Source organism: Kogia breviceps, chromosome 10 (genome assembly GCF_026419965.1).
Source record: "Kogia breviceps isolate mKogBre1 chromosome 10, mKogBre1 haplotype 1, whole genome shotgun sequence".
Lineage (NCBI taxonomy): Eukaryota > Metazoa > Chordata > Mammalia > Artiodactyla > Physeteridae > Kogia > Kogia breviceps.
Window position 1 is genome coordinate 71387504 of NC_081319.1, and position 19699 is coordinate 71407202.

The following is a 19699-nucleotide window of genomic DNA, read 5'->3' on the forward strand; positions in this document are numbered from 1 at the left end:
GAGCAGGGCCTACTAGGTACATTTGGCTGCCAGAGGGAGGACTCTCAATTGGAGTCATTAGTGAGACCTGCCCCCTCCCCACCCCACCCCCAGCACACACACACACTTAAGAACACCCATCCCCGAAGTCACGGGTGCCAGGATGGGTGGTGAGCTCTTGGTCCTGCTCCACGTGGGTACAGCCCTGACTTCCCTTCTCCTCCCCAGCATCTGCTACTACGGCCGGCTCTTCTGGGAGTGGGGGGATGGCATCCGTGTGCATGACTCCCAGAAGCCCCAGGACCCAGACAAGCTGTCCAAGGAGGACGTCCTCTCCTTCGTCCAGACGCACAGTGCCTGAAGATGCCCACCCCTGCCGAATGCCCTGTCGTTCCCTGGGCCTGGCCGTGAGGTTGGTGGCCTCCTCAGAAGAGCTCAGTTGGGGCCTTCTGGGACACTTTTTGGAATTTCCTCCCCGGAGCCCTGCCTGGAGACTGTCTCCCCTGCCGGGACTCAGCCTGAAGGATGCAGCTCCTACAGCATGTTTGAGGTCAGGGGCCGGGGCACATGGGGCCAGTGGAGGATGTGTCAGAGGGCAGCAGGGCTTCGGCTCTGCCATTCCTTCCTGTATCCTGTAGACTCACTTTTTTGAGTTCCACGCAGTGCCCTGAGGGTGGCCATGCCCCTGCTTTGCCCAACTTTTTATTGGGCCGACCCTGAGAGGCAGGAAGCCCACTGTTGTGAGCTGGCCAGGAGCAGCTGCTATATAAATCAAGGTTTTGTTTCTTTGAACTTGCTGTTTTGATGCCAAGTTGGAGATTTTCTCGTCTCCTCTCCCTACCCTCTCCTGGTCTTCCCTGGAGTTCTTCCCAGCCCAAACCTCTGACCGTCCCGCAGGCCGGGAGGGGAGGCATGTGGACCCCACATCTCTGACACCATGTCAGGATGCAGGTAGCACTGTCTGGTGGTGGGTGTGACTGCTTCCTGGGGTTGTAGAGCCTTCCTGGGCCTCACCTCTTTTGATCCAAACCTCGGGCAGCTCTAGAAGGGGAGGAAGCAGCCTTGAAGACCTGCCATTTTCTATGCGCCAAACAGTAGTGGCCCCACTGTAACAGAGGTCCTGTTGGGTCGCACCCAGTCCTCTGGCAATCATGGCACTCCCGTTTCTCCCAGCCACCTTGCCACCCTCCCCCCTCCTTTGTTTTTTCATCCCCAGCAGGAGGCACAGTTGCTTTTGTTTGTCCTTTTGTGGTCACTCCATTTCCTCTATCTTGGCGGGTAGAGGGGGAAGCTGGGCAGTAGCTTTGGGTGGGGGAGGGGACCTGTGTTGTTTTTAATGGGAAATACCTCTCAGAGATGCTCCTGTGGGCTCCCTAGGGTCTCAGCCCAGTGCTAGACTGGTTTCCATGGAGATAGAGGGCACTGAGGCTCCCCATGAGGTTGGAATTGACTCCACCTCAGGGGTCTCAGGCCAGCATCCCCCAGGCTGTCAGCAGCACCGCTGAGATGCTGTATTTCCATCCAATTCTGGGTATCAGTGTGTCTTGCAGAATCTTGGATCATTAAAGATAAACATATTTTTAATGCCTGTGTGGCTCTGCTTGGGCTGAAGGTGAAGGGGAGGAATCTGTACTAATCAGAGCCTTGTCCAAGCTCAGGGCTGCTGTTTGCTGCCAAAGAGGGGCCCAAGGAAGAGTCAAAATTACGTGGCTCCTGTGAGAAGCAGGGATTAGAGAATGAATGAACCTACAGCCCAGCAGGGCAGTGTGACAATCCAGGATCAGAGGCGTCAGACCAATTAGTGCCACTAGACAGGGGGAAGAGAGGGAGGGGGAGATGGTTTCGCTGACCCTGCCAACCTCCCCTGTTCTGCGTCTGCACTGGAGGCTGTGTGCGTGCTGGTGGCGCCTCTCCCTCTCTGCTCTAGGCTAGCGTTACTCCACCAGTCTCATCACCGGTGCAGGTTCTCCCTTAGAGCCCGCTGCCTACACATTGCTTAGCTCCTTCACTTGGGCCCCCAGATTCCTTCCTTAATGTTTCACAACCTTAGTTTAGCTCCCAGGGCAACTCCTTTCCTTGCTTTTACTAACTTACTTGGTGAGAGCTCGGCTCCCAAGCCCCTTCATCCTTTCAGTAGCCTTACTCCAGCCCTCCTGGCCCCTGTGCTGGGAGTAGAGAGCTGGGCTCGGGGGTGGTGGGGGTGGGAAATGTCTGTGTTTGTCGTTCCTACAAACCCCGTCTGATTTACTGGCCACTCACCATAAGTCTGTCTGGTCATTACCGTGGCTCCGGCTGCCCACTGGCTCTGCCACACCTCGCCAGACTTGGAGACTCTTGAAGATGGATTAACTCCACACTCCCGTGGGCCACCACACAACCACCTCAAGTCCCCATGTTGCCCTTTGCTGCACAGGCTGCATTTTTTCTGCCATAATCACAGGTAGTGGCACCGACTGGAGGGCAAGACAGGGTTTGGTGGGGGGGGGGGGGGTGGATAAGTGGTGCAAGGTCTGCCTCTCAGCCCCAGCAGTGCCCAAGTCCTCGAGATGGCACCCACCATGGTTTGCCTTAGGAAGCACTTTGCTAACACCTTACTTCCAACCTAAGCCTGGGGGCTTACCTTCAGGCCCCTCTCCTCCCTTGCATCCTGAATGCCACCCCACTGCCCCCAGCTGCCACCAGATCATGACATTTACTCAGCACACAGAAGCAGCCAGGGTGGTCTTTACTGCCTTTCCCTTGGGCTAAGCCAACACAAAGTCCTTCTGGAGACTCAAGCCCCACAGCAGGAATGGGAGGCGAGAGGGGCTGGGCTGACAGGAAGCCCTGCTCCGATGTCTGGGTCAGGGAGAAATGGCCCTTGTACCTTGGTCCTCTTGAGGTTTGAAGGGCCTGGTTGGCCGTGACCATGGAGCTGAGGGGAAGCCTGTGCTGACTGGAGAAATCTCAGGCTCACAGTGTCCAGTAGGCGTAGATAAGCGTCAGAAGGAGGAAGATGGCCACAGACAGCAGCATGTTCTTCCGGTTCTCCTGCCGAAGCAACTCCAGCTCCTTCTCTGGGAGGAAAAAGGGTGGTGGACAGGTGGTCTGGGCCCATCTGCTACTCTCATCTGCCTCCGCCTATCCCACCAATGGGTACACACTGCTGAGCACAGAGGTGTTCCCTCCCAGCTGCCTCCTTATCCATAAAAATGACTGTCCTCTGGAGTCTGTCATACAGAGTGAAGTAAGTCAGAAGGAGAAAAACAAATACCGTATGCTAACACATATATATGGACTCTAAGGGAAAAAAATGTCATGAAGAGATTAGTGGTAGGACGGGAATAAAACACAGACTTACTCGAGCATGGACTTGAAGATATGGGGAGGGGGAAGGGTGGGCTGTGACGAAGTGAGAGAGTGGCAGGGACATATATACACTATCAAATGTAAATTAGATAGCTAGTGGGAAGCTGCTGCATAGCACAGGGAGATCACCTCTGTGCTTTGTGACCACCTAGAGGGGTGGGATAGGGAGGGTGGGAGAGAGGGTGATGCAAGAGGGAAGAGATATGGGAACATATGTATATGTATAACTGATTCAGTTTGTTGTAAAGGAAAAACTAACACACTTGTAAAACAATTATACAAAAAGAAAAAAAAAATGACTGTCCTCCTCAATCTGCCCAGATTTGGCTACAGATCCTGGCCCAAAAAAGCCCCAACCCCCAATGCTGCTCAACCATTTCTTTCCAAATGCAGTTGAAAATGGAATATGTGAGGGAGTCACAAAAAGGCCACACCTAAAAGACAAGCTAGGTGGTGGTGTGGCCTCACCAGGTGAGCCCTCTGGCCCGTCATTGGGTGCCCCCATGGGGTGCTCCTCCTTCCAGGGTGTCTCATCTGGTCAGCTAGAGACTGAGGGCAGCTGGGACCTCCTTGGGCCTGACACTGGAGTAGGGACAAGGTGGGCCCACACCACCAGTGCTTCTAGTCCTGCCCTGCTGGATGCTCAGCTCAGCAGGAACGAGGGATGCTAAGACGAGGTAGTTTGTGCACACAAGGCAGTCAGGCTGCCTCTAGAGGAAGCCAGCCCTGCTAGTCTACAGCCACACTGTATCCATTCATATGATACGCAGGTGGTTGGTATTCTGTGAAGGCTGACTTGAGTGGTAAATGCTACAATTTTGTGTGAAAATTACTAGGTTTGAGAGGGAACTGATGTCCCATCCCTCCCTGAGTGAGGAAGCAGGGAGATACCTGCAAACCAGCTCTGGGCAGGCCAGATGAGACCTGGGTAGGGGTATGTGACAGGCACTGTGCTTACAGTGTTGATTCAACCTGGTTCCTACAGGAGGCTCCCTGCCATATGGACCATTCTAGGGCTGATTCTTGGCCAGGTCTGGCCCCTCAGGGTGAATAGAACAGACGAGCCTGAGGAGCCTCTGCAGAACCATTTCCTCCCGGGCTGCTGGGGGCAGCGCCCAGCAGCCACCCTCTAGCTCCGTGCCCTGTCTGGGCTCTACCTGGCTCTGCGCCCAGCACCCAGAAGGTGGCAGCATTGCTCCACTCACAGTAGCCCTTCATAGCACCCAAGTGGGAGGTTCATCCTCCACCCTGGACCCCAAAGACCCTATTCCCATCACTCCATTGCAGGGTTTTCCTGGGAGAGAGTGGAGGTCTGGGAGGAGGGGGCAGGGAGGACAGACCTCCCAAGTCAGGGTGGATGTGAGAATCTCTTCTCCACCTGGCCACACCCATACCCCTTCATCCCACAGGAGAAGAAGACCCACAGGACTCTCTATCTCCCTTGGAACAAAGGAACAAACTTGCTCTTTCAGGATGCTTGGCCTTCAGTTGGTTCCTGCAACCCTCTGGGGGCTGGCTCTCTCCCAAAGAATGCCCTTGACCCCCATCACTCTGTGGGCTCCCTGGGCTGTCTGACCCTTCCTGATCCTGGGACGTGAGGGTGGGGCTGGTAATGGCAGGGAGCTTTCTTACCATAGTTGGAGGCTTTGTTCATCAGGCTGCTTTTCTCCTTCTCCAGAGAACTCCTGTGAGGGGGAAGGGGTCAAAATGGCTCAGGCCCTTTTTCTTTTTCCCACCTGAGGGGCAGCTGGCACACCAGAGCAAGGGAGACAAGAGGAACATGGGCTCAGGTCTCTGGTGGCAGGGGGATGGGAGGGGTGGCAGTTGAGGGCTGGGGCCCCGGGACAGATAGGAAGGACTGGGGGAGGTCAGGAGGAGCATTACCTGGCCTCTGAGCTCAGCTCTGCCCCATAGAGCCTAGAGTTCACAGCCTCCAGGTCTCTCCAGCATCGTGACAGCTTCTTCTCCAGCCCATCTATCTGAAAGACACAGCACACCCAGCAGGTAGAGATGGGTGGCAGAGCCTTTCAATTTTCAAGACAGCTGGGATCCTGGGATCGGGAGGAGGGAGCCTCTAGGAGTCTTTGAACTAGCAACTATGTTTTGCTGTCCTCTACCTCCACGTGGTGCAGGCTGAGCCCAGCTAGAAACAGCTTTGAGTGTTGCTCAGGGTCTCCAAGCTGCCCTGACCCACTGGGCCAAGCATGGGTTGGGGCAGATAGGAGCAGTCCCCCCAGGCAGCTGTCTCCCCAGCACAGGCCCCAATTGGGCCCCACGGCAGGAGCAACCAGAGCCCTGAATGTGGCAGGCACAGGCGGCTCTTAGAATGAAACGAGACGATGCAGGAAGCCTCTGCCTTTCGAAAGCATTCCATACGTGATTAGACATCTAGGGGCCAAAAAGCAGAGGCATGTTTTCTCGTCGGTACACTTCATCTTAAAGTAACCTAAGCTGTAACAATATACATTTTTCCATGAGATTCAATAAAAGTTACTGACAGTACAGCTCAAAACCACTTCTGTTAATTTCTGACTCGGTTCTTGTGCAAAAGCATTGACCATCATCAAGATAGCTGTAACTTGTGGGGCAAAATAGCTAAGCTCCTGAAAGGCTGCATGCCAAAGGTACCAGTTCTCCCATTTGTTTTGATTATAGTTTCAGAGATGTGTTCTTGGGGAAATAATTTGAGTTATGGGGAAATGTTTTATGAAATACTGGACTGGATCATCCGAAGTCCTGGTATCATGCATTTGGCTTTGAAAGTTCATCTGTGTCCATCTGTCTCCAGGTGTCTGTCTAATCAGCCACCTCTTTAGGCCTGGGCCTGTTCTTCTTGAACCTCTGCCCTGCTGGTGGGAGCTTAGATTTCAGTGGGTGGGAGTTCAGAGGGCCCTGTGTCCCTCATAGCAGCTGACTGAATAGTGCTTTGGGTCCAGCTAATGCTTGATTTTCCATATGACTTCACTCATTCTCACCACATCCCTGGGAGGGATAGCAAATACTGATACAAGCTCTGTTTCACAAATGGGAGAATGGGTCCTCCAAATGGAATGACTTTTCTGAGGAGTCAGAGTGGAACACTCCTTTCCTTATTGGTCTCAGTCAGTTCTCCACTCCAATCCTTTCTGGAGTGGCCCCTGGACAGACGGTAATCAACGCCCGCAACTACAAATCCCAGCATCCCTGGCCAGTGTCAGAGTCACCCTTGAAGACTCTGGGTCTTCTACCCCTTCCCCTGGCCAGTACCCATCCCAGCCATTCTGGGTCAGCTACTTTCCTTCGTCTCAACGCCCAGCCCAAAGGACACACCATCTATCCCCTTCCCTGCAGCCCCAGCCTGCTGCCAACTCCAGCTCTAGAAGCAGGGCCTGGTGGGAGGGAGCAACTGCAGAGCCTTGAGTTAACTGCTTGGTTAATTGTGTCACTTCTCTGCTAATGGGCACCAAAGGGAGGGCTGTCCTGGGAAACAGCCCCAGCCAGGAGATGGGGCCTGTGCCTAGGAGGCCAAAGGCCATGCTGAAACCTGTGCTGTAGGGAAATAAGCACTGGGAAGCCAGGCTCAGGGTACAGCAACAGCCTGATGGGAAGGTTAGTGGAGACGGAGCCGGGAGGAGCAGGTGCTTCAGGCCACCACAAAGCCTGCCCTTCATAGCAGTGCCCCCAACACACACAGCCAGCCCCTCAGTACCCTAAGACTTGCTGTTTCCACTTCCCGGTGTAGAAACCACAAACAGAGCACCAAATTCCATGCTGGGTCCCACACAAAGCTTGATTCTTGATGCTCTATCTCCTCTGTGAAGCCTTCTCTACGGCCCTTGGCTGGAGAGGTACTGCCTCCTTCCCCTGGCTGATTAACCAAGCCTTATCTCATGAAGCTGAGCGCATATTGTGTCATCCAGCTACATGTGTCCAAACCTCATCTTGCCAAACTCTGGGAGCCCCTAGGGCAGATGATGTAAACCTGCAGCCCAGTGGTCAAGTCTAGCCCAGATCGGCCCATGCCACTTGTGTATGTGACTGCCTGGCCTCTTAGAATGCCTGACGTTGTAGCTCCTGTCCGAGAAGGCCTGGCCCACTGCATTCCTTTTGTTTGTAGCCATGGAGGAATGAGTAGGGTTGGCTGTGGGTGGGGCCCAGAGGCTGGGCCTCATGTGGCACCGGGAGTCTAAAATCCTCCCCTCATGCCCACAGAAGCTGGAAGAAGCTAGAAGAAGCTGTATGTGCACATAGATTATGTACTTTGTTGGATTATCCAGTGCCAGTATTAGTCCTAGGTTAGATTTCTCCCTGCCCCACCTTCGGCTAGCCCCTGGTTTGCATGTCATTCTGGAGAGGAAGTTGGGGGACTTGCATCCCTAAACACCTCTACAAGGCTACCAGGGGCCCAAACGGGATAACTGGGCCAGAGCGAGGCCAAGAACTCACACTCAGCAAACCTTTCAATTGAGGTTGGCAAACCACAAGTGGCCAAGCTGGTCTGCTGTCATGCTCTGGGCAGGGCCTGTGGAGCTGGCAGCTAGAGGCCTTTATCTGAACAAGCCCAATCTATCTGCAGTTCCATGAATACCCCACTTTCACTTACCACTTTTTAATGAGCTTAAACAGACTAACACAAATCAAGGTTTTAGGGACTCAAGTTCTAACCTCCCTCTATGAATATTTATGTCCTGCTGCAGCTCTCTCTGATTCCCTTCTAAATATCAAGTTCTCCTCCTTTATAACCCAGCTGCTTGATATGGGCTGAGTGAGGGGGAGTCTGGGACTGTCAGGAGGCTCTTCAGTAGGCCACAGACCCATCCTCAGAAGGTGACCCCACGGGCAGTTAAACACCCTGCAGCATTTGTTGATGCAGAAGCCAGCTCTCAAGCAGCTATAATAATGGGCGCAAACATTCTAGTGACCTACTGGCCGCAGATAAGGCAGGGAGGGAGGGTCAGGATGCATCTTTTAATTGTGGCTGGGGTCGGGAGTGGTGACTACAGAGCAAAGCTAGCCCAGCAAGATGGACCCAGAAATAGGGGAGAGGACCCAGGAAGTGGGCCTTAAAAGAAGCCCCTAGTTGGCTTTTCAGTCAACTCTTAACGACATGCACATAGATAATGCACTTCGCAGATTCCCCAAAACAAATCTATAGTCCTTGATTAGCTTCCTCTCTGCCACCAGGCTGAAGGCAACAGAGGACAAGATAGCCAGGACCAGGAGAAAAAACACAGGTTAGGACCAGAATAAGGAGACAAATGTCAAGAAGATTCTGGAAGCATAAGGGTCAGAACTGGGCAAGCATTTGGGAGCCCAAGTGCTCAGAAGCCTGAAATTGTAGTTACTGAAAAGTGTGGTAATAAGGAGTGTGGGCTGTAATCAGATGCCTCTGCTGGCCGTTCACTTGCCATGTGTCTAGGTGACTTCCTTAATTTGGTGCCTCAGTTTACTCATGTGTAAAACAAAGATAATAATGTTTCCTATTTCAAAGAATTGTGAGGATGATATGAGGCAATACGTGTAAGATACTTAGAACAGTGCCTAACACACAGTGATGGTATAACAAGTGTTTGCTAGCATTATTATCAGAGAATGGTTTTCATTAGATCTGTAGGGAATAAAAAGAAAATTGAGTTAATATGTGGCAAGAATAAGAGGAAATAGAAGCAGCGGTGTGTGATGGAGAGTACTGTCCATTGGTCACTGGCTGGCAGCAGCACGGAGGGGAGCCCCTCTGGCTCAGATATGGCCATCCTGATTCTATGGAGGGGTTCAGCAGGGGTGGGGCCTGCAGGATAGACCCATCACAATAGCAATGCCTCTACAGGCCAGCCTCTCCAGCTGGCTCGGGACACGGCATGCTGGGAACCTCATGATCCTGCCGGGGGTTGAAGCTGGGGTGGCGTCTGGAGGTGGTGCCAAGTTGTAGAGGCTCGGCCTGCTGGAAGCTGAGGATGAGAGGTCTAGGACAGCGGCTAAGGGCAGAACAGACTCAGGTGTGATCTGAGCCCTGGTGGGCATCTGAGGAGACGTGGAAGAGCGGGTGGAGCCTAGCAGCTGGAGCACAGGTTCACCGATGCCATGGCTCTACAGTGCCTGGTGCCCAGCTAAGCTGGGAGCAGGAATGCAAAGCCCCAGGACTAAGGCAGAAAGAGGCCCCATCAAAGAGATCCGACCAACTCCAATGGGAAGAGGAGGTTACACTCCGGAGGCCAGGGAGGCTCCCAGGACTCCTGCCCAACAGGCTGGATAGTAGGTCAGTTGGCAGGAAGGGCACGGCTGACCCAACTGGTTCAGTTCTGGGACTTCCCTGGAGCTGCAGGGGGCAGCACTGCTGGCTGTGACTGTCACAGGTAAAGTAATAGCCAAGGTAGGGACTGAGACTGGCACTCATTCAGGGACAGAGTCAGGGCAGAGAGTGGATGCCCCTGATGTACAATAACATGGACACAAGGAGTGTCCGTGCATTACATTTATACTCAGAAGACCAAGTGTCCATTTTTTTAAGTTTTTTTTTTTTTTTTTTTTTTTTTTTTTTTTTTTTTTTTTTTTTTTTTTGCGGTACATGGGCCTCTCACTGTTGTGGCCTCTCCCGTTGCGGAGCACAGGCTCCGGACGCGCAGGCTCAGCGGCCATGGCTCACGGGCCCAGCCGCTCCGCGGCATGTGGGATCTTCCCGGACCGGGGCACGAACCCGTATCCCCTGCATCGCCAGGCGGGCTCTCAACCACTGCGCCACCAGGGAAGCCCCAAGTGTCCATTTTTATACAGGAAAAAAGAACAGTGTGTCTAAGTCATTGAGATGACAGTCAGTAGGTGAAATGGCTGCAAAGGGACCTGAGGAATCAGTAAGGCAGTGGTGTGAGCTCCATAACAGCCAACTGTGCCTTCTGGCACGTCACATAGAGCTGAGGACCTGGTAGGTGTTGTGTAAACCTGTGTGCAAGCAGTGCAAGGGACTGGGAAATAGATGGTGAATATGCAGGGTGTCCTGGTGGGAAAGTCTACTCTTGACCCCAAGACCAGAAGTAGCTAAAACCTGCCCATGGAGACTGCTGGTCTGAGCCTTGGCACGGAAGAAGGGAGGAGAAGAAAGGGAGGGAGAAAAGATATATGGGGCAGGGAGTGGGAAGGAGCAACCCTCAAGTAGGAGGGAGTTTAGGGCCCCAGGGGAGGTCCTGGAGACAGGATCCAGGAAGTTTGCACTTTAACAGGAAAGGCCCACAAGGCATTCCTCCACAGTCAGGATGGGAACCGCTGCCTTTCTTAACCAGGCACTGACTGGGGGATGGGAGCCTGGTGGGTGGCTTCAAGAGTGGGTAAAGGAGCAGGCTCAGTGAGGTGAAGTATAAGACCAAGGATTCTCCACAGAGGGGGAGATGTTTCCTGCGGAAGAACTTGAAGTTCTGAAGTCAGACAGTCAAGGTCAGCGGAGGCCCCAACCCCAGCCAAGTGGGGCCACTGCTCCTGCTGGCGGTCATCAGAGCCGGGGTCTCTTCCTGCGGCCTTCCTCCAGGACCCCTCCCTCAAAAGCAGCTTGGAGCGCTCGGCTGGCAGTTCCGTAGCCCTGAGCCAGCTAAGCAAAATCGCCTCTGCCACCCGACTTGGGGAACAACACCCTATTCTCAGAGCTTTAGGGAAGTCTCCTTGGAGTCCTATATGCCATAAAGCCACTGTGTTAAGAGAAACTGTAAAATTCTCCGAGAATCCCTGGGTGGCATTTTTTCAAGAATGTGGAGCCTCCCAGTATGGAAGCCCAGAATGAGGCCTCTTTGGGAGCAGGGAAGGTGAGTGCCATCTTGCACACGGGTAAGTGCCCAGTACCCAGGTCAGGCCAGGCCCGCGGGGGGCCAGCTCCAGGTCTGGCTGCTGCCAAGGCCTCCCAGCAGCTTTTATTCTGCCGACAAGCACTACTGAAGGTGGCTGAATGGTGCTCCCACAAGCATCTTGACAGCCTGGGAGGTGGCTCCCTGCCCACTCCCTAAGGAGCCACTGTCTAGGGCCAGATTTTCTTCTGGGAAAGGGCAGAGGCACCCTTGGGGCTTGGCACTGCCAGGCAAGCCACTGTGCTTTCTGGTTTAGGAAGTTGTTTCCGGTCTTGCTGGCCTTGCTCTTGGGAGATTCTGGGCTGTGAGTGACAAGAAGTGGCTGGGAATGAGTTAACCTTAGGAGTCAAGCAGCAGTCATGGGGCATATCCTGCACCTGCCTGGCCGGGTCCTTGCTGGGCACCAAGACCTAATAAAGAGCACGGTGTCAAGGTACCAGAGCCCAACTCAAATCATGGACTTTCACATGTCTGGATGGCACAGCACAAGTCAGAACAGCCTCTGGAAGCCCAAAGTCCACAATAATACCAGCAGCAGCCAATGCTACGGTAGCAGGCATATGTGCCAGGCACTGCTCTAAGCACCTCACATGACTCCCTCACAGGACACTCACAATAACCCTGGCGGGAGAGGAGTAGCATCAGTATCCACACCCTATGGATGAGGAAACTTGGGCTGTGGGGATGCAGTAACTTGTCTAGGGTCACGCAGCTAGTACCCGGGGGAGTGGGCGGTGAGAGTCGGTGCTGTGAGCTACCAGCACACATGGGGGAAGCTCAGAGGCACCAGCCCGGAGCCACTCTTAGCTCCTGGGAGTAAACTCCGCTCCTTACACCCTGGGCCATGCGGTTTGTGGGCAGCTTCCCGAATGCTCCGCAATGTCTGCATCAACTCTGCAAGGAGGGACTTTTTACAGTCTCCCTTTTACAGAGGAGCAAACTCCCACACGGAGAATTTAAGCAACCTGCCCTAGGTCGTGTCACTGGGAAGTGGCAGAATTGGGGTCTGAATCTGGGTTTTTCTGCTTCAGAGCTTATGCTCTTTCCACCTCTTCAAGCTCTTTCTCCAAAATCCCTCATGAAAACATTCACGACAAAGAAGGGTTCTGTGGAACAAAATCATTCCACATCCCAGTCGAAACCCATCTAAGCTTGTTGATCTGGCTTTAACAGATTCTCTACTCTGAATAATCTTGTATAAGGGCTTTGCTTGCTTTCTGTCCACATAACAGATACTCACTGTGAGGGGAGAACCTGATTGAAATCTGTTTGCTTGGAGACAGTGAGCGTCTCCAAGCCCAGCGTCTGTCCTCACATTGAAGGCAATTACGCTCTAACTCTGGGCTTCACGGACATCCCAGACAACCTCCCCCAAACCGCCTACGCTGCCAAAGCACCCTCCAAAACACACAAAACAGACCCGGGTTTGAGAAGGGAAAAGGTGGGCTAGTTGGGCCTGATGAACCCTCCTTTCCCCAAAGTCTTTCTTCTCACTTGCTAATAACTCACAGCCTGGAGAGTGGTGTCAGCTGTTTCAGCTCCAGCTCCAGCCCCAGCAGTCTGGGAACTGGATTTCTGGAAATCCACTCATTTTCACATGTCAGGGAAGCCCCAGAATGTTTATTATAATGGGTAGAGAAGCCGGACTGCCTGCCCAGATGGTCTCTGGCAGGGGAGCAGGGGCTTCCCATCTGGGGCCTTGAGGCCACACAGCCAAGTGACATGGGGGTCACGGGCCTTGATTTTCCAGGTGACTATCCTCAAACCCCAAAGGACCGATTACCCTGATACCGCTTAAGGGATGTTCTTCTGTGGAGGAGGCTCTGTGAGGGCAGAAAACAAAAACCTCCGCCATGGCTACCAAATCATCAGAAGTTTCTCTCCCAGGCTGGGCAGATGAAGACAGTAAACCTTCCCAGTTTTTAATCAATGAACAACTTTCAGGAAAAGCAGAGAGCCAAGGGACTTGTCATTTCTCTGGAGAGTCACCTCCCGCCCCAGGTCAGGAACGTGGAGGTCCTCCTGAGGCCCGCGCAAGCTCCGAGGCCTTCTGGCCTCTGAGAGGCTCTGCCAGCGGAGCCACGTCAGTCCTCACCTGAAGCCTTCAGCTGTCCTTGGGCCAGAACGTTGTCTGGGGTTTCTTTTCTCTTCTTTCCCCCAATATATATTTTTTGATAAAGTAGCAAAAGCTTCTTCATCACTGAAAGGCTCAAAGCACTTTTCAAGAATTGGCATCCACCCCCGTGCCTTATGAATTCATTAATTAAGATGCTGGCAAACAGCCACTCCACACATGCTGATATCCAGCCGTGTTAGGTAATGAGGTTTTAGTCTCCTGACCCCCATCAGATGGAGTGGAGCCAGACGCATGCTGCTGAGAAAAATCACCTGCCCAATGGCGACCTGTCGCTTGCACCTGGCAGCAGGTGAGGCTCATTTAATGGTCAGCCGCCCTTGAACTGTGTCTGCAGGCCTCAAGCCTTTCTCCCAGCCCTGACTGGGCAGCCGCCAGCAAGACAGTGTCCAGCCGCCTGCTCCACTGTGGCCTCCTGATCTCTCACCAACGAATCACTCAACTGGGCCCAGAAGTCAGGGGTGAGGGTTCAAGTGCCTCCTCTAGCCTCTCAAAACCAATTCAGAAAGTATTTATTGATAGTCCACTAGGCTGCTTCTATCCCTTGTCTCAGAACATTGGTAGGTTCCTGTCAGCCTTGTAACAGCCTGTTCCAGAACTGAGACTGTCTTCATCCACACTTAGTGCTCCTCCCTGCCCCCAGGGAGCTCACAGTGGTGGCTGACACTGCACAATCACAAGTGTCCACGCTTCTCTCCTCCTGGTGCTCATCCTGCTTCGGCCATTTTCTCCACTCAACCTACCACCTACCCTTCATCGTCACTGATCCTGGCCCCTTTTTCTGATAAGAATTCCAGTGAATTTTAAATGACTCCCATTAACTTTTATTCCCTCTAGCAGATACTATTAGTTGGCCAACACAACATTGATTCCCAACCCCTCCTCCTTTGCCTGCCTCCACCATAGAAGAAAAGCTCAAGAGATGCTTTCCCAGCCTTACTGCAGCCAGAGGTGGTCATGACCCAGTTCTGGCCAATGAGATGTTCCAGAAGTCGGCTGGGAGATGACTGAGAGCGCTTATGCTTTGCTGATAAAAAGGACAAAGATTGTTATAGTCGTTTTTCTTTTTTCCCTGACTTAAAGTTGAATATGATGACTGGAGCTGTGGCAGCTATCTTGTGACTTAGAGGAAACAGCTAAGAGAATGCAGAAACTACAGCCCTGACATCGCTGAGCCTTTGAACCAATGCCAGTAGCCACCTCCCTCCAAATTTCTTGTGATGGGAAAAAAAGTATATTCTTGTTTGATTAGGTCACTGAGGTCAGTTTTCTGTAACCTGTAGCTAAAACCTTTCCAAACGGACAGATTTTTGTACTAGGGCCCAGATCCAACCAAGTTATCCCCTTAAAGATGTCAACTAAGACACTGCACATCTGTTAACTAAAGACCAACTGGCTGTTGAAACATTTAAGACACTAAGAATGGTCCAGCTGTGGAGGAAAAAAAGTACAATGACCAAGTAACAGCTCATTACTATCAGAAATTAAAAAACAGGTTTTACATCAGCCAAAATCCTATCAGTTTAGACTGAAATGCATCCTTTCCCTCAGCCAGAATCCTCCTACCAGTTTAGACTGAAATACAGCCTTTCCCTCCTCCCACACAACTTGAAAACCAGTACCAGAGCTGGTGATTTCTCACCTGAATTATAATTCTCTGTTATTCAGAATAAAACTCATAGCCAGTTTTTCCCAAATCTGAGATCTCACAAGGTGGCAAATGAGTTGGATAAAAAGGTCTTGAAAGGAGCCACAAATTGGGAAGGCTGGGAGGTGCCTTGTTATCCTGGGAGGTGACTGCCCAGTACAGCTGGCCCCAGCCAACCCTCAGGGGGAGTGCTCAGTAATTGCTTCATTACAAGTGGAGGCTGTTTGCAGGTGCTGAGATCACTCACTTGTGGGAGTTTTATTGCACTCCTCAGATTAACAAACATTTTTGATTAAATCACCACTTCACTGGCTTTAAGCACACGACTTTTAATAACAGGACAATATCTACTGCTACTGAGCACCAGCACACATTCAATACTCAGATCCGCAAGGGGCAAAGGAGGAACAATGTGAGGAGATGGCAAGATGCCAAGTTTTTTCTCAGGTGCACTGTGGCAGAGCTCAAATCTTAGAATATCCAAGCAAAAGGTAACCTAGACATCAAGATGGCCAATGTAAATATCTATATTGGTACTGATAGGTTAAAAAAATAAAAGGGTGAAGGTGACTGGTATACGGCACTAGGAGAGCATGTACCCCACCAAATTCAAAACACTTTTAAAACCCGTGTCAGCCAAACAAAAGACATCTATGATCATCTATGATCTATATGTGGACCACAGCGAGTCTGTATCTGTAACCCCTGGTGAAATTCAAGTCCTTCATGTTACAGATGAGGAAAACTAAAGTCCAAACAAGGGGGCTGACTTAGCCACGATGGAAGGATGCGAAAGAACTACGAAGGCTACTGATAAGAAAGCACTGTTTGATGATTATCCACCCTGTGCCGCACGTGCTAGGCACTTTACAAATATTGTCTTATTTAATCCTCAAAACTACACTGTGAGGTAAGATGGAGTCTGCTGAGGAGAATTGCGCTGTCCACTAAAATACACTCTTCTTCCACAGCAATGGAGCTGTAGTTGGGCACGTGGCCTTCTAGCTGATGAATGCATTTCCCAGCTACCCCTTGCAGGCTCTGCATCTTAGCTGCATCTTTGCCAATGGAAAGTGGGCACTCTGGGCCCAGAATTCTTAAGACAGTGGGTGTGCTTTCTCCACTCTCTTTCCCACCAGTGGATACCTCAATGGAGTGCAACCTAGTTTCATTCATGAGGTGACAATAGGCCCTAGCCCCCAGCAGAGCCACAAGATGGAAGAAATATGGCAGAACCAACACTGTCCTGGTACTCTAGACAGGAGTTGACAAACAATGGTCTGTGGGCCAAATACGGTCCATGACTTGTTTTTGTAAATAAAGCTTTATTGGAACACTCTCATTAATTTATATACTGCCTATGGCTGCTTTTGTGCTAAGACATCCTATCTGAGTACAGCTGAGTCTTGTTATTTGTGGCAGTTATGTTCTATAAGGTTGCCAACAATGAATTAGCAAATACTGAACCAGGTTAGGTTCTGGTGAGCCTCTGGTCACAACATTTTTTACCAGCTGATCAATACAAAACCTTGTTTTGTGTGTGTTTCTGTTTATTTAATACATATTGATTAATTAACACTGAACTCACATCCAACAGGACTATAACTCATGCCTGCGAAAGCTTATCTAACACACATATTTTCTCCATAAGGCATGTCACAGCCTTCTTGTACTTTGGAAGACTAAACAGCACTTCAGCACTACACTCGAGGGCCATTTTAAACAGCAAAATCACCAAGAAAAGCACAAAAATGCAAGAAACTTGGCATTAAATAGACCAGAAAAAGGACACTTGTTTACAGCACACAGAAGAGCTGAAAAAATAAGACACAGCATTGCCTTGTTCCACCTTAACTAGACACATGGGCCTCAGGTGAATGAATCTTGATGCTTTGAGTCAGCCTGTTAACTACAAAAGCATTTCGAGGACTGATTTGGGGGTTACAAGTGCATTTTAGCAAGTAGACAAATGCACAAATATGGAATCTGTGAACAATGAGGAACAACTGTATTTGCAACAGAGACCATATGGCCCACAAGGCCTAAAATATTTACTCTCTGATCCTTTATAGACAACATCTGCCGATCCCTGCTCTAACCTGTTAGAAAAAAAACAAACAACTTTCTTGTTTTTTTGTTTTTTTCGGTATGCGGCCTCTCACTGTTGTGGCCTCTCCCTTTGCGGACCACAGGCTCCGGACGCACAGGCTCAGTGGCCATGGCTCAGGGGCCCAGCCGCTCCACGGCATATGGGATCTTCCCGGACCAGGGCACGAACCCGTGTCCCCTGCATCCACAGGCGGACTCTCAACCACTGCGCCACCAGGGAAGCCCAACTTTCTTGTTCTTGAAGCCACTGAATTTTGGGGTTTCTCTGTTATAGCAGCTTATCATGTTCTAATACAGGCTATAAAGTCTAGGCTAGTCCCATTTCAGAGTGCCATCTCATTTTAGCATCTATAGTCTCTCTTACAAGGAGATTCACATTTCCATCGTTTTTTTTCCTACCAAGTTGGCCAATATTTCTCAAGGGGTGGTACTAAAACCTCCTGGTGTAGCTTGTTAACAAGCTACTGGTGTAGCTTGTTAAAAATACACACCCAAGTCCTACTTAATTACTCGGGGTGGGGGAGATTCAACTCTCCATTTTTAAGACAGGTGATTCTTAATGCGTTCTTAAGATTGAGAACCACTCAACTGGTAGTAAGCTCAATAAGACAATTACCCAGTATCTTTCTTGCAACTCCAGGGAGGGTGATCTAAGGGAACAGTAAAACAGGAAAAACAAGATGCACCAGAAGGCAAATCACCTGTGCTTGATTCTCGGCGCCTCAACTGTTTCAACGGTTGGGCTCTACTTGAAACTTCAGGTTCCCCATCTGTAAAAATCTCACAGGCTTGTAGTGAGCGCAAATAAAGTAACAAATAGCAACTGCTCAATATGCATCAATTTTCTTTCCTTCCATATGCAGTCAATTATTTGTAAGCTCTTTGCGAACATCACCATTCCAGAATTCTCTACAAATTCCCACAGGTTCCCAAAGTAATTTTCAAGCTTCATGCTTAGTACCCCGGAGGAAAAATTCCCCATCTCAAGGGACAGTTAAGCCACCAGTAATACATTAAACAGTATGGGGTCCCTCACTTTTGAGGGTGCCCTCATCTACAGGTCTCTAACCCTTTGAGATTCCCCTCACCTGCGAGTAACCAACCCTTTTGGGTCCCCTTCACTTAAACGTCTCCCCTTGGCCTCAAGATTTCGGTGTCACGCCCTTTTTGGTGTTCCCCTTACCTGCCTGTCTCTTCCTCTCTGGAGGTCCCCTGGCCTTCTGTTCCCAGCTCTCGTGGCCCCTCGGGCTCTCCAACCTTCCGTTCCCCCAGCGGGCCTTGTCCCAAACCCACGTCGCCCTCACTTCCTCCCCTCACTCCCTCCTCCAAACTGCAGCCGGGCCGACCCACTACCCCGCCACGGGGAGAAGGCAGTTCACGACGTGGCCCACTCCCCATTTCTCCCCCTCACCTCTAATGCGACGCCCAGATTCTCCCGCTTCTTTTTAGTCATGTTACTTGCCGGGCTCCCGGAGTCATTACTGGACTCACCCACCGGCGGCGCCACGCATGCGCAAACCCCTGTGATTCTCCCTCATTGGCCGCCGAGGTGGAGGGAGGTGGGACTACTGGCGGTGTCCATCTAATTGAGGGGCGTGGCCAGCTTGGCGCGGCCATGTTTATGAGGGGCAACCGTTCTTTGAGGCTTCCGCCTAGCGGGTGGTGGGAAGAGGATAACTAGATTGGCCAGGGAGGAACGATGGCCCACCCAGAGGTGGAGCTGGCCCTTTCCTTACGAATTCAAAGGCACTTTACAGCACAGAGAGGCTGTTTCTTCACTCCGTCGTCTTATGTACCCTTCTTCCTTTTTGTGACCACCCTGCCCAGTTTGAGGCCAGAACAGAAACAGCCTACAAACGTCACAGAAAACTTTTAAGTGTAAAGCAGCATCCTTTATCCTACTGTTCTTAATACATTTCCTATATTTGTTTCTGTATATTCCGACCCAGGCTTGGTCTCAGACATTGTATTTTATACTGTTGTAATCCTACTGTACAGTATGCTGTAGACAGACCTATGTCCTTTGAAATGGTTTGACTGTGATCCAATGATTAAAAAATACAATTTTGTATCATGACCCAGTTACCCATATAACTGAAACCAAATTTTCCTGATAAACACCTTTACCACCTTTGATGCACTCAAATATTTTCTAATCTAGTCTATTTCATTTAAAAAAAACTTGGTGGCAGGAGACCTATTAATTTTATTTCATGACTCATTAATGGATATTGAACTGCAATTTGGAATAAACATTTTCCCATGTTTTGAAATCATCATTTGTGAAGGCTGTATATGCCACCAAGTGAATACATCCCATTTTATATTGGACATTATTTTATTGGACGTTACCTCCAAATAATGCTAAAGCAAACAACTTTGTGTATGTAGCTCTGTCCTTCTGAACTATTATTATTTTTTTGCCTTTTATACTGTCATTTATTATGTATACACTGTTAGTCCATAGATGTAATCTCTTTGCCTATTATATATCACGCACATAAATATTAGTATATAAATAATATATTCTTCATTTTGAGATTTTTTTCAGTACAGTTTCTATCTTTATTTTTTACCTTTTGGTTAACCCCTTACCTTCTTCCATCCTCACCCATTCATGCAATACTACACATCAGCTTCCTACCCCTATTTCAGCCAGATAACCATCTGAATTAT

At 50.6% G+C, this 19699-nt stretch overlaps 2 protein-coding genes across 6 annotated transcripts in view; one reads left to right on the plus strand and one right to left on the minus strand.

The window, feature by feature from the left end:
- CMTR1 (cap methyltransferase 1) overlaps positions 1 to 1563 on the plus strand; it is a 58103-nt gene extending 56540 nt beyond the window's left edge. For both annotated transcript variants that reach the window (XM_059076352.2, XM_067006125.1), the window contains one exon: positions 208 to 1563. In XM_059076352.2, coding sequence (XP_058932335.1) covers positions 208 to 340 — 133 coding nt within the window. In that variant the 3' untranslated portion in view covers positions 341 to 1563. The remainder of the gene's footprint in view (positions 1 to 207) is intronic.
- CCDC167 (coiled-coil domain containing 167) overlaps positions 1 to 18530 on the minus strand; it is a 52131-nt gene extending 33601 nt beyond the window's left edge. Inside the window, exons 1-5 of one of the 4 annotated variants that reach the window (XR_010835086.1) lie at positions 18435 to 18520; positions 5212 to 5306; positions 4960 to 5012; positions 2846 to 3035; positions 2239 to 2432 (exon numbers count right to left, since the gene is read on the minus strand). Coding sequence is in view for 1 of the 4 variants with exons in the window: in XM_059076481.2 (XP_058932464.1) it covers positions 2932 to 3035; positions 4960 to 5012; positions 5212 to 5306; positions 18435 to 18476 (294 nt within the window). In the remaining 3 variants the exon portion in view is untranslated. Of the gene's footprint in view, positions 1 to 2238; positions 2433 to 2683; positions 3036 to 4959; positions 5013 to 5211; positions 5307 to 18434 lie in introns of those variants that run through there. The other 3 variants (XR_010835085.1, XR_010835084.1, XM_059076481.2) reach the window with 3 other exon arrangements.
- Between the last annotated feature and the right edge of the window lie 1169 nt (positions 18531 to 19699).